This window comes from Procambarus clarkii, chromosome 67 (assembly GCF_040958095.1).
Source record: "Procambarus clarkii isolate CNS0578487 chromosome 67, FALCON_Pclarkii_2.0, whole genome shotgun sequence".
Lineage (NCBI taxonomy): Eukaryota > Metazoa > Arthropoda > Malacostraca > Decapoda > Cambaridae > Procambarus > Procambarus clarkii.
In genome coordinates this window covers 14,870,272-14,896,043 of record NC_091216.1, presented here as the reverse complement: position 1 = coordinate 14,896,043, position 25,772 = coordinate 14,870,272, and the positions used below count along the sequence as shown (strand labels likewise).

Sequence of the window (25,772 nt, the reverse complement as noted above, 5' to 3'; positions counted from 1 at the left end):
TGTTTATACAGTGTTCTCTGATTGTGCCTATGGCACCCCTGCTCTTCCCTCGTTCTATTCTGCATTTTCCTCTATATCGTTCACTCCACTATGTTGTTATTTTACTTTGTAGATTTGGGACCTGGCCCTCCAGTGTTTTCAGTATGTATCTTATTTTATATCTCTCTCGTCTTCTTTCTAGAGAGTACATTTACGTAGCTTTGAGACGATCCCAATAATTTAGGTGCTTTATCGTATCTATGTATGCCGTACATGTTCTCTGTATTCCCTCTATTTCACCAATCTCTCCTGGTCTTCTTGTAATACATCTAATAATTTTTCTGGCTGACGCAATATTTGCTTGGTTATAATCCCTAAGCGTTAGGTTGTCAGACATCATTATTCGCAGATCCTTTACATGTTGGTTTCCTACTATGGTCAATTTGATTGTGTTTTGAACCCTGCATTATGTTTAATGTCCTCGTTTTTACAGTACTTGAGTACCTGGAATTTATCACTGTTAAACATGTTATTTTCTGCTGCCCAGACGAAAACTCTAATAATATCTGCTTGTAGTTTATCAATGCCTTCAACAAAAGTAATTTTCATGCTGATTTTTGTCTTCTGAAAAAGATACATACAAAGCTGTGACTTGTATTTTTGTGTATATCTGATATGAGAATAAGGAAAAGCAGTGTTGCATGAATTGTACCTTGAGGTAGAAAGCTTTTAACTGCGCTTGAACTCGATTTTATTTCGTTGACTGTTACTCTGTGTTCTGTTCGATAGAAAATGATATCCACCGTCATATTTTACATTATTCCCATTGACCTCATTTTGTGTGCTATTACTCCATGGTCACATTTAGCACATGCCTTTGCGAAGTCCGTGTATTTGCAATCTGTTTTTCTTCTAATGCTTCAGTGATTTTGTAGTAGTGGTCAAGCAGTTGCAAGAGAAACTATCTTCCCGCTCTAAATCAATGTTGGCCTGGGTTGCGGAGGTCATTGGTTTTCATGAAACTGGTGTCCTGACTCCTGATCACTCTCTCAAATACTTTTATTATGTGGGACGTTAGTGCAACTAGTTTGTAATTCTTAGCCAATGCTTTGCTCCCTCCCTTGTGTTGAGGAGCTATGTCTGCTGATTTAAGCGCATTCGGTATCTCCTTCCATGTTCAAGCTCTTCCTCCACACTATATTGAGTGCCTGTGCTACTGGAACTTTACATTTCTTTATAAATATTGAATTCCGTGAGTCTAGACCCGGACCTGAGTGCATGAGCATGGGTGCATTTGGGTACTGGTTGAGGGGCATCTCTGGACACTGACTGAGGGACATCTCTGGACACTGACTGAGGGACATCACTGGGCACTGAGGGACATCACTGGGCACTGAGGGACATCACTGGGCACTGAGGGGCATCACTGGGCACTGAGGGGCATCACTGGGCACTGAGGGGCATCACTGGGCACTGAGGGGCATCACTGGGCACTTGTTAAAGGGCATCTCTGGGAACTTTTTTTTTTATTATTTTTTTTTACATGCAAGATAAAGACAATAAATACAATAAAATATCAGAGAAAACAAAAACAAAATACAGAAGCTACCGGCCAGAAGGACCGACAGCACAGGACAATAATTAGCAAAAATGGAGGAACGCATGAGAAACACAGCATACATCAAGACAAAGTAAAGAACAAAAACAATAACAAACAAGCAAATAATGTAAGCAAATAAACAAAACTTAGGAACAATATAAAACAAAACAAACAAACACCGGCCAGAAGGACCGACAACAAAACACATCAAAATTTAGAAAATGAAACATAACACAAGACAATGCACACACAAACAAATCATAAATATAAACAAAGGGAAAATTAAAAAAAAAACACAATACAACATGGTAATACAAGGTAATACATGAAGAGAATACACACTCTGCAAAACACCGGCCAATCTGCGGACATACTTGCCCGGGAACAAGACCCGGGGGAAACGCACATTGAACGCCTCCCAACGTAACCACCCCCAAGGGTCTCGTACACCCACCGGGGACGCCATGTCATCCGAAACCCTAGCTACAAACACTCGCAAGCAGGGGACCCAAATGGTATCACTCCTGATGCGAGTAACTGCCACAATCCCCCACATCAAGGGAACACCCCCACCATGAAATTCCCCCGGCTCGTCATTCAGCAGTAACTCAGCAATCGCCGACCAGTGACTCGGCGGCATCACCGACGCCGGCAACACGTCCCCCAGGTCCCCAACACACACCCTCACAAGAGGGGGCCGGACATAGGACACCACCACCGGGGCACCAGCGGCCACGGGCATACCACCAGACGACTGCAGGGAACCAGGGCGGTGCGCATCCTTCCGTAATGTCACAACCAGGCCACACCCAGCACCAGCAACCACACCATCCCTGGGAGCGGGAGCCACCACCTTCCACTGCGGAGAGTCCCCAGGCGGAGAAGGAACGGAAGGCACCCCCGAGACCTGGGCACCAGCATCAGCAGGCACATGAACCTCTGCCACCACCAACCGTGGAGACAGCGACACATCCGGTTCCACACCGTCATCACCCAAGGACCCACAGTCACCGAATTCCCCAACATCGGTCCAGGCAGACGACGAACGCCTGGAACGCTTGGGCTCTGGCCGGAGATCGTCATAGCCAGAAGCGGACCCAAAAACACGGGTCCCACCAGCTGGACGAACCGACGCCCGACGCAGAACGGCAGCAGCCTCTACCACAGGGGGAACTGGCCCACACACAGCAGGAGGCTCCGCAGCCACCCCAGCACCCAGCACATCTGGGACCCGAGGCGAGAACACAGGGCCAGGTGCAGCAGCCGAAGACGTGGGAGAAGACGGCGGCGTGTCACAATGATCACTAGGAAGGCCGTCAGGAGCAGCGGAGACCATCCGATGGCACTGCAAGACCCGGAGGAGAGTCTGTAACAACCGGAGGAACGTCCGGCGACGTAGGGGGAGTCGCATCCGCTAACTGAACGCTTACCTCTTTATCCCCGGAGACCTCCTCCAGAGGGAGCGGTGGGAAATCATCTTCCCGGAACAAGTTGACTGGAGCAACCGGATCCGCAGTGCATCCGGCAGCCTGATGCCCCAACATGCCACACTGGAAACAAGTACGGGGTTGCCGGGCATAATACACCCGCACGTAGTACCCTAAAAGTCGGACAGAGAATGGAATGTCCGACCTCAGGCGCATCCCGAGGGTACGAATGTTCGTCTTCAACCCCGCATATTTTCCAGAAGACAGCTTGTGCATCCTCACACTGACGACGGAGCCAAATCTCTGGAAGAAACGCCGGAGAAGGGACTCAGGGAATTCCATGGGGGCCCCATGGACGCTCACATACGTCACGGCACCACTCCGATCAGATATGGCCACAGAACCAGTGCCATCCAACAACTTCAAGGTACGGACCTCGTACCGCCGGAGAAATCCACGGTACGTCTCCTCACCCACAAACTTGATGATCACCCGGCGAGCAGTCACCAGCTCAGTCCCGTAGACCTCCTCGACCGGGACATGTAGCACGTCACACATGACCTGCTCAATGAGAGGATACCCTGCACGGCAGGTAAACTCCAACCCCACGGAGTTTACCCTCTCACTTGCGGGAAGATGGCCGCTCATCGTAAAAGCGCCACGTCAACACCAGGCAGGGACAGCAGGGAGGGTAGAGACACCCACCCCCTGCTGGCGAAAACTGCAACCTCTCCAAACTGCCGGAGCGGTCAGACGACACGTCTGCACCCTACGGCAGCTCAGGTGGGACTCCTTCTCTGGGAACTGATTGAATATTTCTGACGTCTCTGTCATTAATATTAACGTAAAAAATTAGCCCAATAGCGTAAGTACCCAGTAAACTCAACAATGTGAGAACGCAGTAAACTCAGCAATGTGAGTACACAGTAAACTTTACATTATGAGTATACAGTAAACTCAATAATGTGAGCACTCACTAAACCCAGCAGTGTCAGTGCACAGAAAATAACAACGTGAGTAAACGGTAAATTCAAAATCGCAAGTGCATAGAAAATTTAACAAAGTGAGTACTCAGTAAACCCAACAGCGTCACTTCTCAGTTTATTTCTTTTTTTAGATATGTACAAGAGTTATTACATTTTTGTACAGCCACTAGTACGTGTAGCGTTTCGGGCACGTCCCTGGAATACTATCCCCGCCGCGAAAAATAGTTTTTACAACCAAGTACACATTTTACTGTCGAGTTAAACAGAGATTACAGTTAAGGATTTGCGCCCAGTAAGTCCAGGAGGGTTGAGTTAGGAGGCATGGGGGAGGGTGTATTTGGATACTGGTTGAGGGGCATCTCCGGACACAGACTGAGGGACACTCTGACTGACTGACTGAGAGCCGTTAGGAGGGTATAGTAAACTCATCAGTGTGAGTACACAGTAAACTCAGCAGCATGAGTACACAGTAAACTCAGCAGCGTGAGCACAGAATGAACTCAGCAGCATGAGTACACAGTAAACTAAGCAACATGAGTAGAGTACACTCAGTAGCGTAAGCACACTGGAAACTAAATAACATGAGTACACAGTAAACTTAGCATCGTGAGTACACAGTAAACTCAGAAGCATGAGTATACAGTAAACCCATTACTATGAGCACACAGTAAACTCAGCAGCATGAGTACACAGTAAACTCAGCAACATGAGTACACAGTAAACTCAGCAGCATGAGTACACAGTAAACTCAGCAGCATGAGTACACAATAAACTCAGCAGCATGAGTAAACAGAAAACTCAGCATGAGTACACAGTAAACTCAGCAGCATGAGTAAACAGAAAACTCAGCATGAGCACACAGTAAACTTAGCAGCACGAGTACACAGTAAACTCAGCAGCAGAAGAGCACAGTAAACTCAACAACATGAGTACAAAGAAAACTCAACAATGTGAGTAAACAGTAAATTCAGCAGCATGAGTACACAGTAAGCCTGGGAGCACTAGCACACGGTAAACTCAGCAGCACGAGCATACAGTAAACTCAGCAGCACGAGTACACAGTAAACTCAGCAGCACGAGTACACAGTAAACTCAGCAGCAAGAGCATACAGTAAACTCAGCAGCACGAGTACACAGTAAACTCAGCAGCATGAGCACACAGTAAACTCAGCAGCATGAGCACATAGTAAACTCAACAGCACGAGCCCACAGTAAACTCAGCAGCAAGAGTATACAGTAAACTCAGCAGCAAGAGCATACAGTAAACTCGACAGCACGAGCCCACAGTAAACTCAGCAGCAAGAGCATACAGTAAACTCAGCAGCAAGATCATACAGTAAACTCAGCAGCACGAGCACACAGTAAACTCAGCAGCACGAGCACAGTAAACTCAGCAGCAAGAGTACACAGTAAACTCAGCAGCACGAGCACACAGTAAACTCAGCAGCAAGAGCATACAGTAAACTCAGCAGCAGGAGCACACAGTAAACTCAGCAGCAAGAGCACACAGTAAACTCAGCAGCACGAGCACACAGTAAACTCAACAGCACGAGCCCACAGTAAACTCAGCAGCAAGAGCACACAGTAAACTCAGCAGCAAGAGCACACAGTAATCTCAGCAGCATGAGCACACAGTAACCTCAGCAGCATGAGCACACAGTAAACTCAGCAGCATGAACACACAGTAAACTCAGCAGCACGAGCACACAGTGAACTCAGTAGCATGAACACACAGTAAACTCCGCAGCAAGAGCACACAGTAATCTCAGCAGCATGAGCACACAGTAATCTCAGCAGCATGAGCACACAGTAATCTCAGCAGCATGAGCACACAGTAAACTCAACAGCACGAGCACACAGTGAACTCAGTAGCATGAACACACAGTAAACTCCGCAGCAAGAGCACACAGTAATCTCAGCAGCATGAGCACACAGTAATCTCAGCAGCATGAGCACACAGTAAACTCAGCAGCATGAGCACACAGTAAACTCAGCAGCAAGAGCACACAGTAAACTCCGCAGCAAGAGCACACAGTAAACTCCGCAGCAAGAGCACACAGTAAACTCAGCAGCATGAGCACACAGTAAACTCAGCAGCAAGAGCACACAGTAAACTCAGCAGCAAGAGCACAGTAAACTCAGCAGCAAGAGCACACAGTGAACTCAGCAGCAAGAGCACACAGTGAACTCAGCAGCACGAGCACACAGTGAACTCAGCAGCATGAACACACAGTAAACTCAGCAGCATGAACACACAGTAAACTCCGCAGCAAGAGTACACAGTAAACTCAGCAGTAAGAGTTCGCAGACACAAAGACATCTTCGCGGACTCTGCCGTCATAATAACTATAGACTCAAAACAACGTAGCCTTGTTAGTTGCAAGTCTCTTCTATCATTCCTTCCCCCTATCCTGATCCTGACCCCTTTCATGCGCTATATAGTCATAATGGCTTGGCGCTTTCTCCTGAAAATTCCTTTCTTCCTTCCTTCTACTATTTTGCGAGATGTTCGTGGGTGCAGTGTAATCTTGGGGAGTGGTGTGAGCAGCGGGTGTGGTGGCAGAGGGTCGATGTTCCAATACTTTACTCTTTACGCCCCGATGCTCTCGCCAGGGCTCCTGACGAAGGTGTAACCACCATGCTGCTGCTCCTGCCAAGAACGGGAGGTGCACATACGCACCCACTACTGAAAAAATAGCAAAAAGCTGGTTACAGATTAGGATTAATTGAGAGGGGAAGCGGAGATTACGTACCCAGAATGGACATGATGACCACCACAAAGTCGAAGAGGTTCCACGGCTCCTTGAAGTAGTGCCATCTGAGAGCGAAGACCTTGAGGACACACTCCGACGTGAAGATACAGATAAAGATGAGGTTCAAGTTGTTCAACACTGACTTCCACTCCTCTGTCATATTGTAGTGATCCATAGTCATGGTGAGCATGTTCATACCGATGAAGATCATGATGATCATGTCGAACTTCTTGTTAGTCACTATCTCGAACACCACGGCTTGTGGGCGGAACTAAGCAAGAAAAACAAGAAAACGTTGGGGGTGACTGCTAAGGTCTTTGCGACATGTGAAGATGGTAGCGCTGTGGTCTACTGAGGTTAATCACAGGCGTCAAGTAGACAGCTGGCCATCACGACAGTCAATAAGATAGGAGAGGAGGATAAGAGAGAGGAGAAATAAAAATGAAGAGAAAGATTTATTCAGACTGAAAATGGAGGAGAAGACAACAATGTTGTGAACGCAAGTGGAGACATGAGTGTGTCAAGAGGTAAGAGTGTGTGTGCGGCCAAAACTTTAAGGAAAACTCCTTTAAGGAAATTCTTTAGGGAAAATCTGTTCAGTTCCGCATCAAGCGACCTTACAATACAAGAGTGGGTGTAGTGGGGTGAGAATAGGATCTGTAGTGTATGATACACAGGGAGAAGAAAGAGCGAAAGAAAGAAAGAGGGAGGGAAAGAGAGAAAGAGAGCGAGAGAGAGAGAGAGAGAGAGAGAGAGAGAGAGAGAGAGAGAGAGAGAGAGAGAGAGAGAGAGAGAGAGAGAGAGAGAGAGAGAGAGAGAGAGAGAGAGAGAGAGAGAGAGAGAGAGAGAGAGAGAGAGAGAGAGAGAGAGAGAGAGAGAGAGACAGAGAGAGAGAGAGAGAGAGAGAGAGAGAGAGAGAGAGAGAGAGAGAGACAGAGACAGAGAGAGAGAGAGAGAGAGAGAGAGAGAGAGAGAGAGAGAGAGAGACAGAGAGAGAGAGAGAGAGAGAGAGAGAGAGAGAGAGAGAGAGAGAGAGAGAGAGAGAGAGAGAGAGAGAGAGAGAGAGAGAGAGAGAGAGAGAGACAGAGAGAGAGAGAGAGAGAGAGAGAGAGAGAGAGAGAGAGACAGAGAGAGAGAGAGAGAGAGAGAGAGAGAGAGAGAGAGACAGAGACAGAGAGAGAGAGAGAGAGAGAGAGAGAGAGAGAGAGACAGAGAGAGAGAGAGAGAGAGAGAGAGAGAGAGAGAGAGAGAGAGAGAGAGAGAGAGAGAGAGAGAGAGAGAGAGAGAGAGAGATACACAGAGAGAGAGAGAGAGAGAGAGAGAGAGAGAGAGAGAGAGAGAGAGAGAGAGAGAGAGAGAGAGAGAGAGAGAGAGAGAGAGAGAGCAATTGGAAAGGAAGAGTGTATTGAGTTGTGCTTGCGGAGGTTGAGCTTCGGCCCTTTGGTGTAAGTGTGAGTGAGTGTGTGTGTGAGAAAGAGAAACATAGGCAGATATAAACGACTAACATAGAGAACAAGGTCACAGTAGAACAAGAGGGAGGTTCAAGGAATAATAACAATGAAACCTTGTGATTAAACTCAGAAACCTTGACGCTGGTGGGGGGGAGGGCGGGAGAATACGTTCTTGACATGACAATAAGCCGTCGGCATTGAGATCCGGGATCAACTAGATAGTTCAACAGAAAGGAGCGCACCCAACTGGGGTTTGGGTTCCCTTGGCACGCTCCCTGTGCCCTCACCTCCAAATCTCGGTACCCATTGATAATATTCTCACGTTCACTGGCCATACCCTCACTTGCTGTAGTGCCAGCAATGTTAAAAAAAACTCAGCTTTCATATATATATATATATATATATATATATATATATATATATATATATATATATATATATATATATATATATATATATGTCAAATGGTTCTGTTCTACACTTCAGCGATTCTGAAATGCAATACGATGTTCAATCTGCATTTTTTTTCAAACACTGCTCCTGTAGCTGACGCCGAACGCTTATTACCGTGCGAGGAGGATCTCTTATTGTCGTACGACGGGAACGCTTACTGTCGTACGACGTAGATTGCTTACTGTTGTACGACGTGGAGCGCTTACTGTCGTACGACATGGAGCACTTACTGTCAAATGACGTGGCGCACTTACCGTCGTACGATGTGGAGCACTAACTGTCGCACGACGTGGAGCACTTACTGTCGTACGACATGGACTGTCGTACGACTTGGAACGCTTACTGTCCTATGACAGTAAGCGTTGGCACGCTTACGCTTACTGTCCTAGCGCAGTAAGCGTGCAATAAGCACTCCCGTGGAGTGCTTATTGTCGTATGATGTAGAGCGCTTACTGTCGTATGACGAGGGGTGCTTACTGTCGTACGACGTAGAGCGCTTACTGTCGTACAACGTGAAGCGTTTCTGTCGTACGACGTGAAGCATTTACTGTCGTATGACGTGAAGCGCTTACTGTCGTACGCCGTTTACACTGCATACATTGCAGAGTGCTTACAGTCTCCTGGTATTCAACACTGGCTCCATGTGTTAACACTGCCTCCTGATGTTCAACAGTGGCTCGAGGTTTTCCACACCTGGATGAACTTCCGTTAATCACGTCATGTGTGGACATTGAGAGCGACTCTTAACTGTATTGCGTGAAAGATCAGCTTGAACTAAGGGAATTACGGACCGTACGACTCGTTTGATTGGATACAGAACTGATTGTAATCTATTATTGTTTTGACAAACTATCGACCTGCGTTCATGACGAATTCTTGAATAATATATGTTTGTTTTATTATTTACAAAGCTTTGTCGTGTTGTTGGATTTAATATCGACGCCTGATGGGGTATTTCTGGCGATAAGATTTTAGCTAAGGCGCCTTAATTAGTGCAGTCCTTCTAATTACCCAAAGGTGGACAAGCTGTCATTAGTGAGCTCAGATGAACGAACTGCAATATTTTATACGAGACAAACATGCGGGAAATGCAGGCGCCGGGGACTGAAAGAACACTGGTGCCCAACCTTGGTATTACAGTCGTACTATTTTTTTATTTTTTCGAGCGGACGGGGAAAAATCTCGGGTAAGTGGCTGCCAGCGGGGCTGAAGCGCATCCTGCAGAGCTCATCGGCATTCTTCAAGTCAAAACGAGAAAAATCTTGATATACTTTAAAGCACACACATACATACGCATTATATGCATTATATATATTATATATATATATATATATATATATATATATATATATATATATATATATATATATATATATATATATATATATATATATATATATATATAGTGTACAGTCTCATATGGTGCATCTGGCAGTGTGACAAGGATCATTTGAGCACTCATTCAAGTGTTATGATCGCGTGTGTGCTGCTGTGCGCTACAGGATGCGTGTACCGTCGTGGTGCACCACAGCGAGAGGACTACAGGAGCGTCAGCGGTACGCAGATGTGGGCGTACTCTCCCTATGGGCGGCGGCTGAGGGCGCGGGTGTTGTGGGAAGCAACAATAGCCTCACAGACACTACTACACACAAACAAGTATATTATAACATACATATATTTGCTAGTGCAGTGTTCATCGAAGGGAAATACGTGCCTAATCTACGTCATACTTTATACTGTTTGTTTTAATACTTTACGATATTATTATATTTCTCGCGAGGAGCATAATAAAAAATACACAAAGAAGCAGTGAAAGGTGTTGATGTTGAGGGATGTTTGTGGTGACCTCCAGGAGCACCTCAGGGTGCCCCGGGAGGTAACCACAGGCAGGTGAGGTCGTGATGTGTAACCTCACCTTGCGCTCTATCTCACGGTCACACATCTCACTCTTGGAGATGGCTCACCCTTCACACACTTCCACTCTTTCTTTGTGGCGTGTATGTATGTATGTATGTATGTATGTATGTATGTATGTATGTATGTATGTATGTATGTATGTATGTATGTATGTATGTGCGTATGTTGAGCAGTATTAGACACCCATGTTGAGCAGTGTTAGAGACCCATGTTGAGCAGTGTTAGAGACCCATGTTGTGCAGTGCTAGAGACCCATGTTGAGCAATGTTAGACACCCATGTTGAGCAGTGTTAGCGACCCATGTTGAACAGTGATAGAGACCCATGTTGAGCAGTGTTAGAGACCCATGTTGAGCAGTGTTAGCGACCCATGTTGAACAGTGATAGAGACCCATGTTGAGCAGTGTTAGAGACCCATGTTGAGCAGTGTTAGAGACCCATGTTGAACAGTGATAGAGACCCATGTTGAGCAGTGTTAGAGACCCATGTTGAGCAGTGTTAGAGACCCATGTTGAACAGTGTTAGAGACCCATGTTGAGCAGTGTTAGAGACCCATGTTGAGCAGTGTTAGAGACCCATGTTGAGCAGTGTTAGAGACCCATGTTGAGCAGTGTTAGAGACCCATGTTGAGCAGTGATAGAGACCCATGTTGAGCAGTGATAGAGACCCATGTTGAGCAGTGTTAGAGACCCATGTTGAGCAGTGTTAGAGACCCATGTTGAGCAGTGTTAGAGACCCATGTTGAGCAGTGTTAGAGACCCATGTTGAGCAGTGTTAGAGACCCATGTTGAGCAGTGATAGAGACCCATGTTGAGCAGTGTTAGAGACCCATGTTGAGCAGTGATAGAGACCCATGTTGAGCAGTGTTAGAGACCCATGTTGAGCAGTGATAGAGACCCATGTTGAGCAGTGTTAGAGACCCATGTTGAGCAGTGTTAGAGACCCATGTTGAGCAGTGATAGAGACCCATGTTGAGCAGTGTTAGAGACCCATGTTGAGCAGTGATAGAGACCCATGTTGAGCAGTGTTAGAGACCCATGTTGAGCAGTGTTAGAGACCCATGTTGAGCAGTGATAGAGACCCATGTTGAGCAGTGTTAGAGACCCATGTTGAGCAGTGTTAGAGACCCATGTTGAGCAGTGATAGAGACCCATGTTGAGCAGTGATAGAGACCCATGTTGAGCAGTGATAGAGACCCATGTTGAGCAGTGATAGAGACCCATGTTGAGCAGTGATAGAGACCCATGTTGAGCAGTGATAGAGACCCATGTTGAGCAGTGATAGAGACCCATGTTGAGCAGTGATAGAGACCCATGTTGAGCAGTGTTAGCGACCCATGTTGAGCAGTGTTAGAGACCCATGTTGAGCAGTGTTAGAGACCCATGTTGAGCAGTGTTAGAGACCCATGTTGAGCATGGTGGTAGAGCCCCATGTTGTGCAGTGTTAGAGACCCATGTTGAGCATGGTGGTAGAGACCCATGTTGAGCAGTGTTAGAGCCCCATGTTGAGCAGTGTTAGAGCCCCATGTTGAGCAGTGTTAGAGCCCCATGTTGAGCAGTGTTAGAGCCCCATGTTGAGCAGTGTTAGAGACCCATGTTGAGCATGGTGGTAGAGCCCCATGTTGAGCAGTGTTAGAGACCCATGTTGAGCATGGTGGTAGAGACCCATGTTGAGCATGGTGGTAGAGCCCCATGTTGAGCAGTGTTAGAGCCCCATGTTGAGCATGGTGGTAGAGCCTGACACTGGTGACACAAGCAGGCTGGGTACATGGTGGTTGCGAGGTTATGGGCCGAGTTAAGGAGGTGCGGGCAAAGCTTTATTGGTCTACAGCCCCGACCACCACCACCAGTTGTGGCGAGGGGCGGGCTGGTCGTCCAGGAGTCGGGCTGAGAAACGTAGTGGTGGAGGTGGGGTTACAGGTAAGGGTTGGGGAAGACGGTAGCTTTTACGGAAGGGAAGCTTAAAGGTTGGGGGTGATGGTGGTAGTTGCATGGTGGGGAGGTAGTGGTAGTGTGGGGAGGCTACGGGGCACACCTGGACGTTTGTCAACACTGCCACTGATGGAGGGGGCATGGGGTGGGGGGGAGGCAGGACGGGGACACCACTAGCCTCGGGCACACACTAAAAAGGAAGCTGTGAAGCGTTTATATGAACTCTTGTTGTTGGGCGGGCTTGAAGAGGCACAGTAATACACACTGAGCAACATACAAGAAGCCTGCAAATACCAATGAAATCTGGTCATTAGTTGGGGTGATGATGGAGGTGCAAAGGTTGGTGGGGGGGGGTGGAGGAGGGAGGGTTTATGGTTAGGTGTTGGGCTTCACACCCAAATTAACCCCTGAAGGGTTATTAAGGTAACCACAACAGCTTACTGACCAACCAGCAAGTATACTTTACTCCTGAATATTGTCCAGGACTAAAGTACACTAAGTGTATATACACCGAGAAATGCAGTACACTTCTCGGTATATCCTTCCTTGTTTTGGGGGAGGGGGGGGGGGGGGTTGGGCGGAGGGGGTGTTGTAATGGTGGTGCGATGGTTGGGGACGGCCTGGGGTGGAGTGACTGGGTACACACACATAGTAACACGAATAGTGTACAATCTCTGTTGTAAATTGTACATACAAGTTAAGGGATAGCCAAAGTTTATATAAATACTCTCCAAACACATTTTGCTACAAACACACACACAGTAATACATATGTTGGTAGTGTAGCGGCTACTCTACACACTCTTGTTTCCATGGAGTGCTATAGTCTCTGAGTCTACGAGTGTGTTCAAGGTCTCTGCTACTCTCTCATTCCTCATATTATATTATAATATTATAATATATAATATATATATATATATATATATATATATATATATATATATATATATATATATATATATATATATATATATATATATATACATAGAGAAATGGGAAAAGAAGTGTTGAACGTTTCGGCTGGTTAGAGCTTTTCTAACAACAGACTGTGCCACTGTTGGCTATGCCATAGAGATCCACAGTCACAGTCTGTTGTCGAAACCACCTATCAACTAATCTATATAATTATTATTTTATTTTAATTGTCTTGAGTGTCATTCGATATTTTATAATGCAGTTAATTATATAAGTAAAAGATGTGATGTTAACCACAAGGTTGGAGTGCCACTGACGCCATCACCTCGTTGTGGGAGAAAGCTTAACTAACATCCTAATTCTAACAACTAATTGAAAATTTTGTATAATAAAATTATTATTAAATTTAATAACTTATCATTTGAAAAATTATGAACGTTTTTAATTATCAGGTGAGAAGATTATTGAAGGTTGGATTAGTTTGGTAACCACTGTGATGTCATGGGGTTGGGCGCCCGACACCAGGTGTGAGAAGGGCTTATACATGTCACAATTATTGTCATGTAGCGCAGTGGTCTATGTCCTCCACTTACAACTTTAGAACCCCGGTTCAATTCCCGAGCACGACAGCGACGGTTGAGCATGTATCTTTTCCACTCATGCCTGTGTATATATGTACAGCAAATATGTACCCGGGATTTTCTCCCAGATATCTATTTATTACTGAGTAAACAAAGGTATTTGTTGGTGTTTTGTTCAGTTAAATTTCGATTGTTAAGGATTCAGAGGATGCTACCTATATATTATTGACTCAATTGGATGCTACCTATATATAATTGGGTCAACAGCCAATTAATGCACAACTATATTCTACCTACTTCAAGACCTCGAACCAATATGGAAGCAGCAAGAGGAAGTATGGGTCAATAGACCTTCTGCAGTTACTTCCATTCTTATGTTCTCATATCTAAGTTATATCCATTGTTTCGTGTTCTGTCTTCTGTTTCACCTCACCCAAAACTTTTGTGCCATATCACCTCACCCAAAAACGAGTATAAGTATGAATGTATTTTTTGTGAAAATTAAGTCTTTGAAAATGTAATAAGGAATTACGAAACGCGTTTAGGCGTCAGACTAGAAATAAAAAGAATGAATTTTGGAGAACTACTTTATCAATTACCCTCGACAGTGAAGAATGTAAAAAATATTGAGAAGATTCGTGTTAGAAATATTAATCTTACTTTTTCGGTCATATTCAAGAACATATGTTTACAAGAAAGACTGCTACCAAAATATACCCATACTTCCTCTTGATACTTCTATATTGATTCGGAGTCTTGAAGTGGGTAGAATATAGTTGTGCATTAAATGGCTGTTGATTGCCACACACACTCACACACACACACACACACACACACACACACACACACATATATATATATATATATATATATATATATATATATATATATATATATATATATATATATATATATATATATATATATATATATATATATATAATGACTACAAATCTACAAAAAATGTATGTAAAATACAAACAGAATAAACGACAATTATAAAGTACTAACCAAAATCTTATAAAAAACTCAAATATTAAATAAAATTAACCCCTGAATATTTGAGTTTTTTATAAGATTTTGGTTAGTACTTTATAATTGTCGTTTATTCTGTTTGTATTTTACATACATTTTTTGTAGATTTGTAGTCATTATATAAATATTTGTTATATATATATATATATATATATATATATATATATATATATATATATATATATATATATATATATATATATATATATATATATATATTTAGCGTGTGTGTAAATCACGAAAAATAAACACGTGATTAAAAATGTGACTGTCAGACCACGGAGGAAAATTGAAATAGCAATTTCCTTAAGTACTTTCGTATATTAATACATCTTCAGAAGGAGTTTTACAGGTCAAGTATTGGACATGTATAGGCAGGAGAGAGTGGTGGAGTGAGGTGAGGTACAATAACAAATGAATGGAATTAGGTGGACGCAAATATGCACAAGAACTGCAGAAGGCCTATTGGCCCATTCGATGCAGCTCATATTCATACCCACCAACAGTCCAATACTTGACCTGTAAAACTCCTTCTGAAGATGTATTAATATACGAAAGTACTTAAGGAAATTCCTGTTTCAATTTTTCCTCCATATATGATTGGGCATCATATGAATATGATAAAAGGTAGCTACAGTACACCTAAGTAATAATAACTATTAAAGAACGAGACAAGAAGAAACAAATTAAGTGATATGGCAAAGGGCAACAAAATAATTCATTTCGGTTATATATGGCACAGAGAACACGACTCAAAATTCACGAATAAAAAGTGGTGAAAGGTGGAGTGAAACAGGAAGTGTAAGTGAGGTGGTGATGCCCAGTGGGAGGGGAAGGCGGCCCGGTGAGGCCGTGATGCCCAGTGGAAGAGGAGGGCGAGGCGCTGATGCTCAGTGTGAGGAGAGGGCGAGGCGGACCCTGGGTACCTGGGTACAGTACCTGTGGCCGAGGGATGGCCTTGAGAGGCTTCTTGCCGCCCATCTTCTTCATGGCATTGTAATATTTCTTCTGGTCGTCAGTCATGAACATCTCCAGCGACCCTCCTGCCTGAACACCGCAAAATATACAATCAAAGAGCACGCCGAGGCTGGGTGATCTCTAGTGCTCACTGAGCACCCCAACATTCCGTCACTCTACAGTGCTCACTGAGCACTCCTGTCTTCTGTCAATCTTCATAATGACACCTGTCTCTCTCCTGTCATGCTATACACACAGTTACTGTAGCTGTGACAGACTTACCATACTTGATCTCCAGTATATCATGATAACCTCTCTCTCTACTACAGAGACTTAGATATTATATGTTTTGAGGGCGGGTATGGTGTGGTGAGGGTGGGTATGGTGTGGTGTGGGTGGGTATGGTGTGGTGAGGGCGGGTATGGTGTGGTGTGGGTGGGTATGGTGTGGTGAGGGCGGGTATGGTGTGGTGTGGGTGGGTATGGTGTGGTGAGGGCGGGTATGGTGTGGTGTGGGTGGGTATGGTGTGGTGAGGGTGGGTATGGTGTGGTGTGGGTGGGTATGGTGTGGTGAGGTTGGGTATGGGTCATGTATCAGGTACAGTGCGGGTCATGTACCAGGTACAGTGTGGGTCATGTACCAGGTATAGTGTGGGTCATGTATCAGGTACAGTGTGGGTCATGTATCAGGTACAGTGTGGGTCATGTACCAGGTACAGTGTGGGTCATGTACCAGGTACAGTGCGGGTCATGTACCAGGTACAGTGTGGGTCATGTACCAGGTATAGTGCGGGTCATGTACCAGGTACAGTGTGGGTCATGTATCAGGTACAGTGTGGGTCATGTACCAGGTACAGTGTGGGTCATGTACCAGGTACAGTGCGGGTCATGTACCAGGTACAGTGTGGGTCATGTACCAGGTATAGTGCGGGTCATGTACCAGGTACAGTGTGGGTCATGTACCAGGTATAGTGTGGGTCATGTACCAGGTACAGTGTGGGTTATGTACCAGGTACAGTGTGGGTTATGTACCAGGTACAGTGCGGGTCATGTACCAGGTACAGTGTGGGTCATGTACCAGGTACAGTGCGGGTCATGTACCAGGTACAGTGTGGGTCATGTATCAGGTACAGTGTCTAGTAGTAACAGGACATATCAACAAACTTCATACCTTCTAAGAGATGTTTTGTTTAAATGCTTAAAAATAAATGTTTAAATTCATAAATGCTTAAGAAATAATGCAATCTTATCAAGTGTATCTCAAATTCTAAGTCTGAATTAGTAATATCTTTGAAATGTTTATGGTGGTTGTGTGAGAAACTTTCTGTAATTAAACCCTCACAACACCCCCATTGTGTACCCTCTTGACTCATGTACCTTTGACTCATGACCTCGTAGCCTGGTGGATAGCGCGCAGGACTCGTAATTCTGTGGCGCGGGTTCGATTCCCGCACGAGGCAGAAACAAATGGGCAACGTTTCTTTCACCCTGAATGCCCCTGTTACCTAGCAGTAAATAGGTACCTGAGAGTTAGTCAGCTGTCACGGGCTGCTTCCTGGGGGTGGAGGCCTGGTCGAGGACCGGGCCGCGGGGACACTAAAAAGCCCCGAAATCATCTCAAGATAACCTCAAGATAACTCAAACTGCGTGGGATTTAATACTTATCTTCTTTTTCTGCTCATTGAAGTTATCGATGATGACACCAATGAAGAGGTTGAGGGTGAAGAACGACCCGAAGATGATGAAGAACACGAAGTACAGGTACATGTTGAGGTTGACCTCTCGCATGGGCTGATACTCCACCTGTGAACACCACAGCGTCTCACTCACAGTGTACACCACCGCACCTCACTCACAGTGTACACCACCGCACCACACTCACAGTGTACACCACCGCACCTCACTCACAGTGTACACCACCGCACCTCACTCACAGTGTACACCACCGCACCACACTCACAGTGTACACCACCGCACCACACTCACAGTGTACACCACCGCACCACACTCACAGTGTACACCACCGCACCTCACTCACAGTGTACACCACCGCACCTCACTCACAGTGTACACCACCGCACCTCACTCACAGTGTACACCACCGCACCTCACTCACAGTGTACACCACCGCACCTCACTCACAGTGTACACCACCGCACCTCACTCACAGTGTACACCACCGCACCACACTCACAGTGTACACCACCGCACCTCACTCACAGTGTACACCACCGCACCTCACTCACAGTGTACACCACCGCACCACACTCACAGTGTACACCACTGCACCTCACTCACAGTGTACACCACCGCGTCTTAATCACCTTCATTCAGTTGGACCTGAACGAGACAAAGGCCTTGAACGTGTTGGGCCTGACAGAATCTCACCTTGGATACTAAAAGAAGGTGCAGAAGCACTAAGTGTGCCACTCTCTATGGTGTATAACAGGTCACTGGAAACAGGAGACCTACCGGAAAGCTGGAAGACAGTTAATGTAGTCCCAATATACAAACAGGGTGACAGGCAAGAGACACTGAACTGCAGGCCAGTTTTTCATAACTTGTATACCATGCAAGGTGATGGAGAAGATCGCGAGTAAAAGGCTCGTAGAGCATCTGGAGGGAAAGAACTTTGTAACACACCACCAGCAAGGGTTCAGAGATGGTAAAGCGTGCCTCATAGGCTTAAATTAATAGAATTATATGACGAGGCGACAAAAATTAGGTAAGAAAGAGAAGGTTGGGCAGACTGGATTTTCTTGGACACTCCGAAAGCCTTTCACACAATACCCCATAAATGGCTGTTACAAAAGTTGGAGCAACAGGCAGGAGTAAAAACCAAGGCACTCCAGTGGATAAGAGAGTATCTAAGCAACAGGAAACAACAAGTAACTGTGAGAGGGAGACATCAGAGTAGTGAGATGTTACCAGCGAAGTCCCACAGGGCTTTGTACTTGGACCCATCTTGTTTCTAATATGTGTAAACGATCTTCCAGAGGGTATAGACTCATTCCTCTTAATGTTTGCCGATGATGCAAAAATTATGAGACGATTCAAGACAGATGAAGATAAGAGACTACAGGACGACCTAGACAAACTGGAGGAATGGTCTAGAAAATGACTACTAAAGTTTAACTCATGTAAATGTAAAGTGATGAAATTAGGTGAAGGGAGCAGGAGGACGAATACAAGGTACCATATGGGAGGTGAAATCCTGCAAGAGTCAGGTAGAGAGAAAGATCTGGGGAGTTGATATCACACCGAACCTGTCCCCAGAAGCACTCGTCAAAAGGATATCATCAGCGGCATATACTAGATTGACCAACACGAGAAATGCCCTTAGAACTTGTTTAAAGAATCGTTCAGAATTTTGAATACCACATATGTCAGACAAATCCTGGAGTATGCAGCTCCAGGATCAAGTCCATACCTAGTTAAACACAAGACAAATATAGTGAAGATTCAGAGGTATGCTATCAGACTAGTCCCAGAACTGAAGGAATGAGTTACAAGGAAACTTCACGTCCCTGAACGGCAGAAGAGTGTTAGGGAAGATATGATCAGCATCCACAAAACTCTCAGAGGGATTGACAGGGTGGACAAAGACAAATTGTGTAGCATGGGTGGAACACGAAAGAGGGAGACACGGGGTGGAAACTGAGTACCCAAATGAACCATAACACCACCTGATAATCATAAAATAACATCACCTGACAATCATCACATTGCATTACCTGTCAATCATCACATAACATCACCTGTCAATCATCACCATAATACCACCTATCAATTATCACATAACATCACCAGTCAATCATCACCATAACACCACCTGTCAATCATCACCATTACATCACCTCTTACTCACCATAACACCACCTGTCAATCATCACCACAATACCACCTGTCAATCATCTCATAACATCACCTGTCAATCATCACCATAACATCACCTGTCAATCATCAATATAACAACACTTCTTAATCGCCATAATATCACCTGCCAATCATCATTATAACACCACCTGTCAACCATCACCATAACACCACCTGACAATCATCACTATAACACCACCTGACAATCATCACCATATCACCACCTGACAATCATCACCATATCACCACCTCTTACTCACCACACCACCTTCCACACTGGAGAATTATCAGTAATTTAGGCCTACCCTTGTAAATGTCAGTAAAAGAGAGGAATGTCATCTGACGCCTGACACTAACACAACACTAATGAACTGTTGCAGTGTTGCGCAACCTGCCGGGTCAGTCAACACAGCCTGCAGGGTCAGTCAACACAGCCTGTAGGGTCAGTCAACATAGCCTGCAAGGTCAGTCAACACGACCTTCAAGGTCAGTCAACACGACCTTCAAGGTCAGTCAACACAACCTTCAAGGTCAGTCAACACAACCTTCAAGGTCAGTCAACACAACCTTCAAGGTCAGTCAACACAACCTTCAGGGTCAGTCAAACCTGAGTTGAGTCGATGGCATCGTTCATGATTTGGATCCATCCTTTCCAGGTGGCGACCTGGAAGAGGGCGAGGTAGGCCATCCCGACGTGGTCGAAGTGCACTTCGCTGTTCACCCAGGAAAAGTTCCTCTCCAAACACCGCTGTCTATCAGGGACGTCTTCGGCGCTGAGTCGTAATCCTTCCTCGTCCACACACTGCCAACATGAATATTTAATGTTACCTCTGATCCATTGTAAATATGGCCTTTCCATGTAAAGTTATAAATGCAATAAATGACAGAAATCTTGAGCAAAATACAACATAAAACAATTATATTATAAATCCAACATACCCAATAATGTGTTTTACTTTAACTCTCTTACACTCGTTTCTGTCCTAAACTGATTAAATAATCTGTAGCCAGATTCAAACTAAGAAAAGATTCAGCAGCCCCTCCTCATGAACAAAAGCCAAAAGTGATTCCAAGCAGCCACCAAACCCCCTGTTTAAGATTGGAAAACATTACACTCGGCTAATAACTGATGACGTTTGAACATTTCTCGAGAACAGTGCTTCTCTGACGACCTCTGTTCGAATTGCAACTCTATAACTGCTTCACCCACATACTTCAAATAAAAAATTCTCCAACTCAACCTAAAGAGGTAACCTAACCTAACCTAACCTAACCTAACCTAACCTAACCTAACCTAACCTAACCTAACCTAACCTAACCTACGTTTAAACGTGCACAATATGCTAGTGTACCCTGAAGTCGATGTGAGAAGGCCTGCAGAGAGCACTCTCCTCGGAGCCCTACTCGGGCTTATGCCATTGATGAGAGCTTTGATAAAAAAATTACTGACTTAAGGAGGATGAAAGAAAGGATTGGTGACATCGCTGCTCATTACATATTTTATCTTCTCACTTGATGCCTGTCGCTTCCAAATCTAACCTACGTTTGAGGTGCGCCTCATCTTACAACAACCCAGAGCTTGAAGAGTATGATACCATGTTAGAAATAGTTGTCAACTTTTCCCTCAATGATTGACAGTGGAATCAAGTCACTCTTCCAGTCAGACTCGGTGGTATTGGTGTCCACACTGCCACCCAAATTGCTCTCCTAGCCTTCTTATCTTCCTCCTCAGCATCTCTCTATCAGACAACTTGAGGTACTCAGTGGGAATACATGACCCCAACTACATGGATTTCAACACACAATGGGGAACTTTGGCAGACCCAACACTCAGACCAGCCTTACTGAAAGCCAACAAACAATCCAGCTGGGACAGTCCCATTGGAGAGAAAGAAGCCACAGCTTTGGTGGAGGCAATAGCAATCCTCAGTGACTGATCGCCTCACAGCTGTCTGGTCTCCCTGTGCAGAGATTTACCCTTTGGCAGTCTCTATGACTACAACAGGCACACGGCTTGATCTACAGTAGCTCCATATTGCAGTTGTACTCTGCCTTGTTGCCCCAATCCACACTGCATATAGGTATATTTGCAATGAGGTAGATGCAGATGGATATGGATTGCATAGTCTGCACTGCGGAAAATCAGGGGGCTGGCACACAAGACACAATGAGGTCATTAGGAGGAGCCTTGCCTCTGCCCAGTGTCCAGCAAAGAGAGAGCCTCATAATCTATTCTACTGTAACCACTACCCCGGCTGATCAGCTGGCCGGAATCATACTATGCCCATGGAGTGAACGTTAAGGGCGTTGTCCATAATCCCAAACAATTAGCATGGGACTATTCTTGTGTATCCACCTTGGCAGCCACATACATCACCCTCTCTGTTGGTCAAGCAGGAGTCGCGGTCATACAAGAAAAACAGACAAATAAAAAAAGTACAGGGATATATATCATTGTAATAACTTTGTTCCTATAGGATCGTATAGGATACAGCATTGCAGTTCGAACAGAAGTCGTCAGCGAGGCACTGTTCGAGAAACGTTCGAACGTCATCAGTTGTTAGTCGTTTGTCAAACCGTTCTCAGAACAAGTTCATTCCACCCAGCGGTAGACCCCAAAAACGCATCTATCAATTTTAACATGCTGTTCATTAACAAAAGGAACTTTATCAAAACTAAATTCATATTGTTATATATTACCACATTGTGCACATTTAGGCACTGGTTAGGTTAGGTGTTTAGGTTCTGTTGGCAATTATTTGTATTTGTAGTACGTGGGTGAAGCATTACAAAGTAGAACAGTGGTTCTCTTTGCTCTGATGGAACAATATTAGAACCTCATCATTTGCGAGGCATGTTTAAAGTGCTAATGTGGCGGTGGTATTGGGCAGTTGTGATGTACTGTGTTACGGTGGTATTGTGCAGTTGTGATGTAGTGTGTTACGGTGGTATTGTGCAGTTGTGATGTAGTATGTTACGGTGGTATTGTGCAGTTGTGATATAGTGTGTGGCGGTGGTATTGTGCAGTTGTGATATAGTGTGTGGCGGTGGTATTGTGCAGTTGTGATGTAGTGTGTGGTGGTATTATTGTGCAGTCGTGATGTACTGTGTTACGGTGGTATTGTGCAGTTGTGATGCAGTGTGTTACGGTGGTATTGTGCAGTTGTGATGTAGTATGTTACGGTGGTATTGTGCAGTTGTGATATAGTGTGTGGCGGTGGTATTGTGCAGTTGTGATGTAGTGTGTGGTGGTATTATTGTGCAGTTGTGATGTAGTGTGGTGGTATTATTGTGCAGTTGTGATGTAGTGTGGGGTGGTAGTATTGTGCAGTTGTGATGTAGTGTGTGTGGTGGTATTGTGCAGTTGTGATATATTGTGTGTGGTGGTATTGTGCAGTTGTGATGTAGTATGTTTTGGTGGTATTGTGCAGTTGTGATGTAGTATGTTTTGGTGGTATTGTGCAGTTGTAATGTAGTGTGTGGTGGTGGTATTGTGCAGTTGTGATGTAGGGGCATAACTGGCCGACCCCTCACAGTGTTCAAGAGAGAACTGGATAAGCACCTCCAAAGGATACCTGATCAACCAGGCTGTGACTCATACACCAGGCTGCGAGCAGCCGCATCTAACAGCCTGGTTGATCAGTCCAGCAACCAGGAGGCCTGGTCGACGACCGGGCCGCGGGGACACTAAGCCCCGAAAGCACCTCAAGGTAAGGTAGTGTGTGGTGGTGGTATTGTGCAGTTGTGATGTAGTGTGTGGTGGTGGTATTGTGCAGTTGTGATGTAGTGTGTGGTGGTGGCATTGTGCAGTTGTGATGTAGTGTGTGTGGTAGTATTGTGCAGTTGTGATATATTGTGTGTGGTGGTATTGTGCAGTTGTGACGTAGTGAGGAGGTGGTATTGTGCAGTTGTGACGTAGTGTGAGGTGGTGGTATTGTAGAGTTGTGATGTAGTGTGTGGTAGTGGCATTGTGCAGTTGAGACGTAGTGTGAGGAGGTGGTATTGTGCAGTTGTGATATATTGTGTGTGGTGGTATTGTGCAGTTGTGACGTAGTGTGAGGAGGTGGTATTGTGCAGTTGTGACGTAGTGTGAGGTGGTGGTATTGTAGAGTTGTGATGTAGTGTGTGGTGGTGGCATTGTGCAGTTGTGACGTAGTGTGAGGAGGTGGTATTGTGCAGTTGTGATGTAGTGTGTGGTGGTGGTATTGTGCAGTTGTGATGTAGTGTGTGTGGTGGTATTGTGCAGTTGTGATGTAGTGTGTGTGGTGGTATTGTGCAGTTGTGATGTAGTGTGTGGTGGTGGTATTGTGCTGTTGTGATGTAGGGTGTGGGGGTGGAACTGTGAAGCAGTCATGTGGGGTGTGGGGGTGGAACTGTGCAACTGTCATGTGAGGTGTGGGGGTGTAACTGTGTAGCCGTCATGTGGGGTGTGAGGGTGGAACTGTGCAGCCGTCATGTGGGGTGTGGGAGTGAAACTGTGTAGCTGTCATGTGGGGTGTAGGGGTGGAACTGTGCAACCATCATTTGGGGTGTTGGGGTAGAACTATGCAGCTGTCATGTGGGCGTGGGGGTGGAACTGTGCAACTGTCATGTGGGTGTGGGGGTGAGGAACTGTGCAACTGTCATGTGGTGTTGGCGGGATACTGTGCAGTAGTAGAGTCGCACTCATGACCAGGGCTGTGTAGTGTGACACTCACCTTGTGGTACTTGCCGTTGAAGAGTTGGACACCCATGATGGCGAAGATGAGCCAGAAGATGAGACACACCAGCAACACGTTGACGATTGACGGGATGGCTCCCACCAGGGCGTTAACCACCACCTGCAGGAGGGCGTGTCAGTACACCTGCTGCAGGGGAGGGGACCAGCCGGCGTCCCCCGGCAGCGAAGGTGTCGCTACACATACACACAGCCTTCCCCTCCGGACAAGCCAGTCTGGTCACTAACTACCCCTAAATGTAACTCAAACTCGCCCTTTCTTGTTAAGGAACCATGCGAAGGTAAACTTCTCAGTGTGGTGAAGATATTGGCAATTGAATATTAAGGAGTAAGTAATCAAAAAGACGCCAACAAGCTGAGAAGACTATTGCACCGCTGATCCTAAACCACCAACTAAAGTGGATGTGAGCATGAATATGGGGGACCAGGAGGACAATCATACTGAATGTAATGGAAGAGTGACCCTGAAGTTGGATATGGGTAGATCAAGACCTATACGACGCCCCCCTTTTAATGCCACTAGCAGTTCCTGCCCAACATGTCCGGCACATCTCATCCACTCTCATACTACACCCTCACAGTACATGGCCACACCTACACCCATCACAGTACATGGCCACACCTACACCTATCACAGTACTAAGCCACACCTACACCCTCTCAGTACTAGGCCACACCTACACCTCTCACAGTACATGGCCACACCTACACCCTCTCAGTACTAGGCCACACCTACACCCTCACAGTACTAGGTCACACCTACACCCTCACAGTACTAGGTCACACCTACACCCTCACAGTACTAGGTCACGCCTATACCCTCACAGTACTAGGTCACACCTATACCCTCACAGTACTAGGTCACACCTACACCCTCACAGTACTAGGTCACACCTACACCCTCACAGTACTAGGTCACACCTATACCCTCACAGTACTAGGTCACACCTACACCCTCACAGTACTAGGCCACACCTACACCCCTCACAGTACTAGGCTACACCTACACCCTCACAGTACTAGGCCACACCTATACCCTCACAGTACTAGGCCACACCTACACCCTCACAGTACTAGGCCACACCTACACCCCCTCACAGTACTAGGCCACACCTACACCCTCTCAGTATTAGACCACACCTACACCCCTCACAGTACTAGGCCACACCTACACCCTCACAGTACTAGGCCACACCT

General features: G+C 45.6%; 2 protein-coding genes across 2 annotated transcripts in view; both read right to left on the bottom strand.

Annotated features, from left to right (window-relative positions):
* The window catches only part of LOC138355438 (sodium channel protein para-like), a 30,224-nt gene extending 13,899 nt beyond the window's left edge, over positions 1-16,325 (bottom strand). The window contains exons 1-2 of the mRNA XM_069310356.1: positions 15,966-16,325; positions 6,746-7,016 (exon numbers count right to left, since the gene is read on the bottom strand). Coding sequence (XP_069166457.1) covers positions 6,746-7,016; positions 15,966-16,055 — 361 coding nt within the window. The 5' untranslated portion in view covers positions 16,056-16,325. The remainder of the gene's footprint in view (positions 1-6,745; positions 7,017-15,965) is intronic.
* Positions 16,326-17,564: 1,239 nt separating this feature from the next.
* The window catches only part of LOC138349729 (sodium channel protein para-like), a 147,780-nt gene continuing 139,572 nt past the window's right edge, over positions 17,565-25,772 (bottom strand). The window contains exons 20-22 of the mRNA XM_069310355.1: positions 24,556-24,678; positions 20,466-20,660; positions 17,565-17,785 (exon numbers count right to left, since the gene is read on the bottom strand). Of these exons, the coding sequence (XP_069166456.1) occupies positions 17,621-17,785; positions 20,466-20,660; positions 24,556-24,678 (483 nt within the window). The 3' untranslated portion in view covers positions 17,565-17,620. The remainder of the gene's footprint in view (positions 17,786-20,465; positions 20,661-24,555; positions 24,679-25,772) is intronic.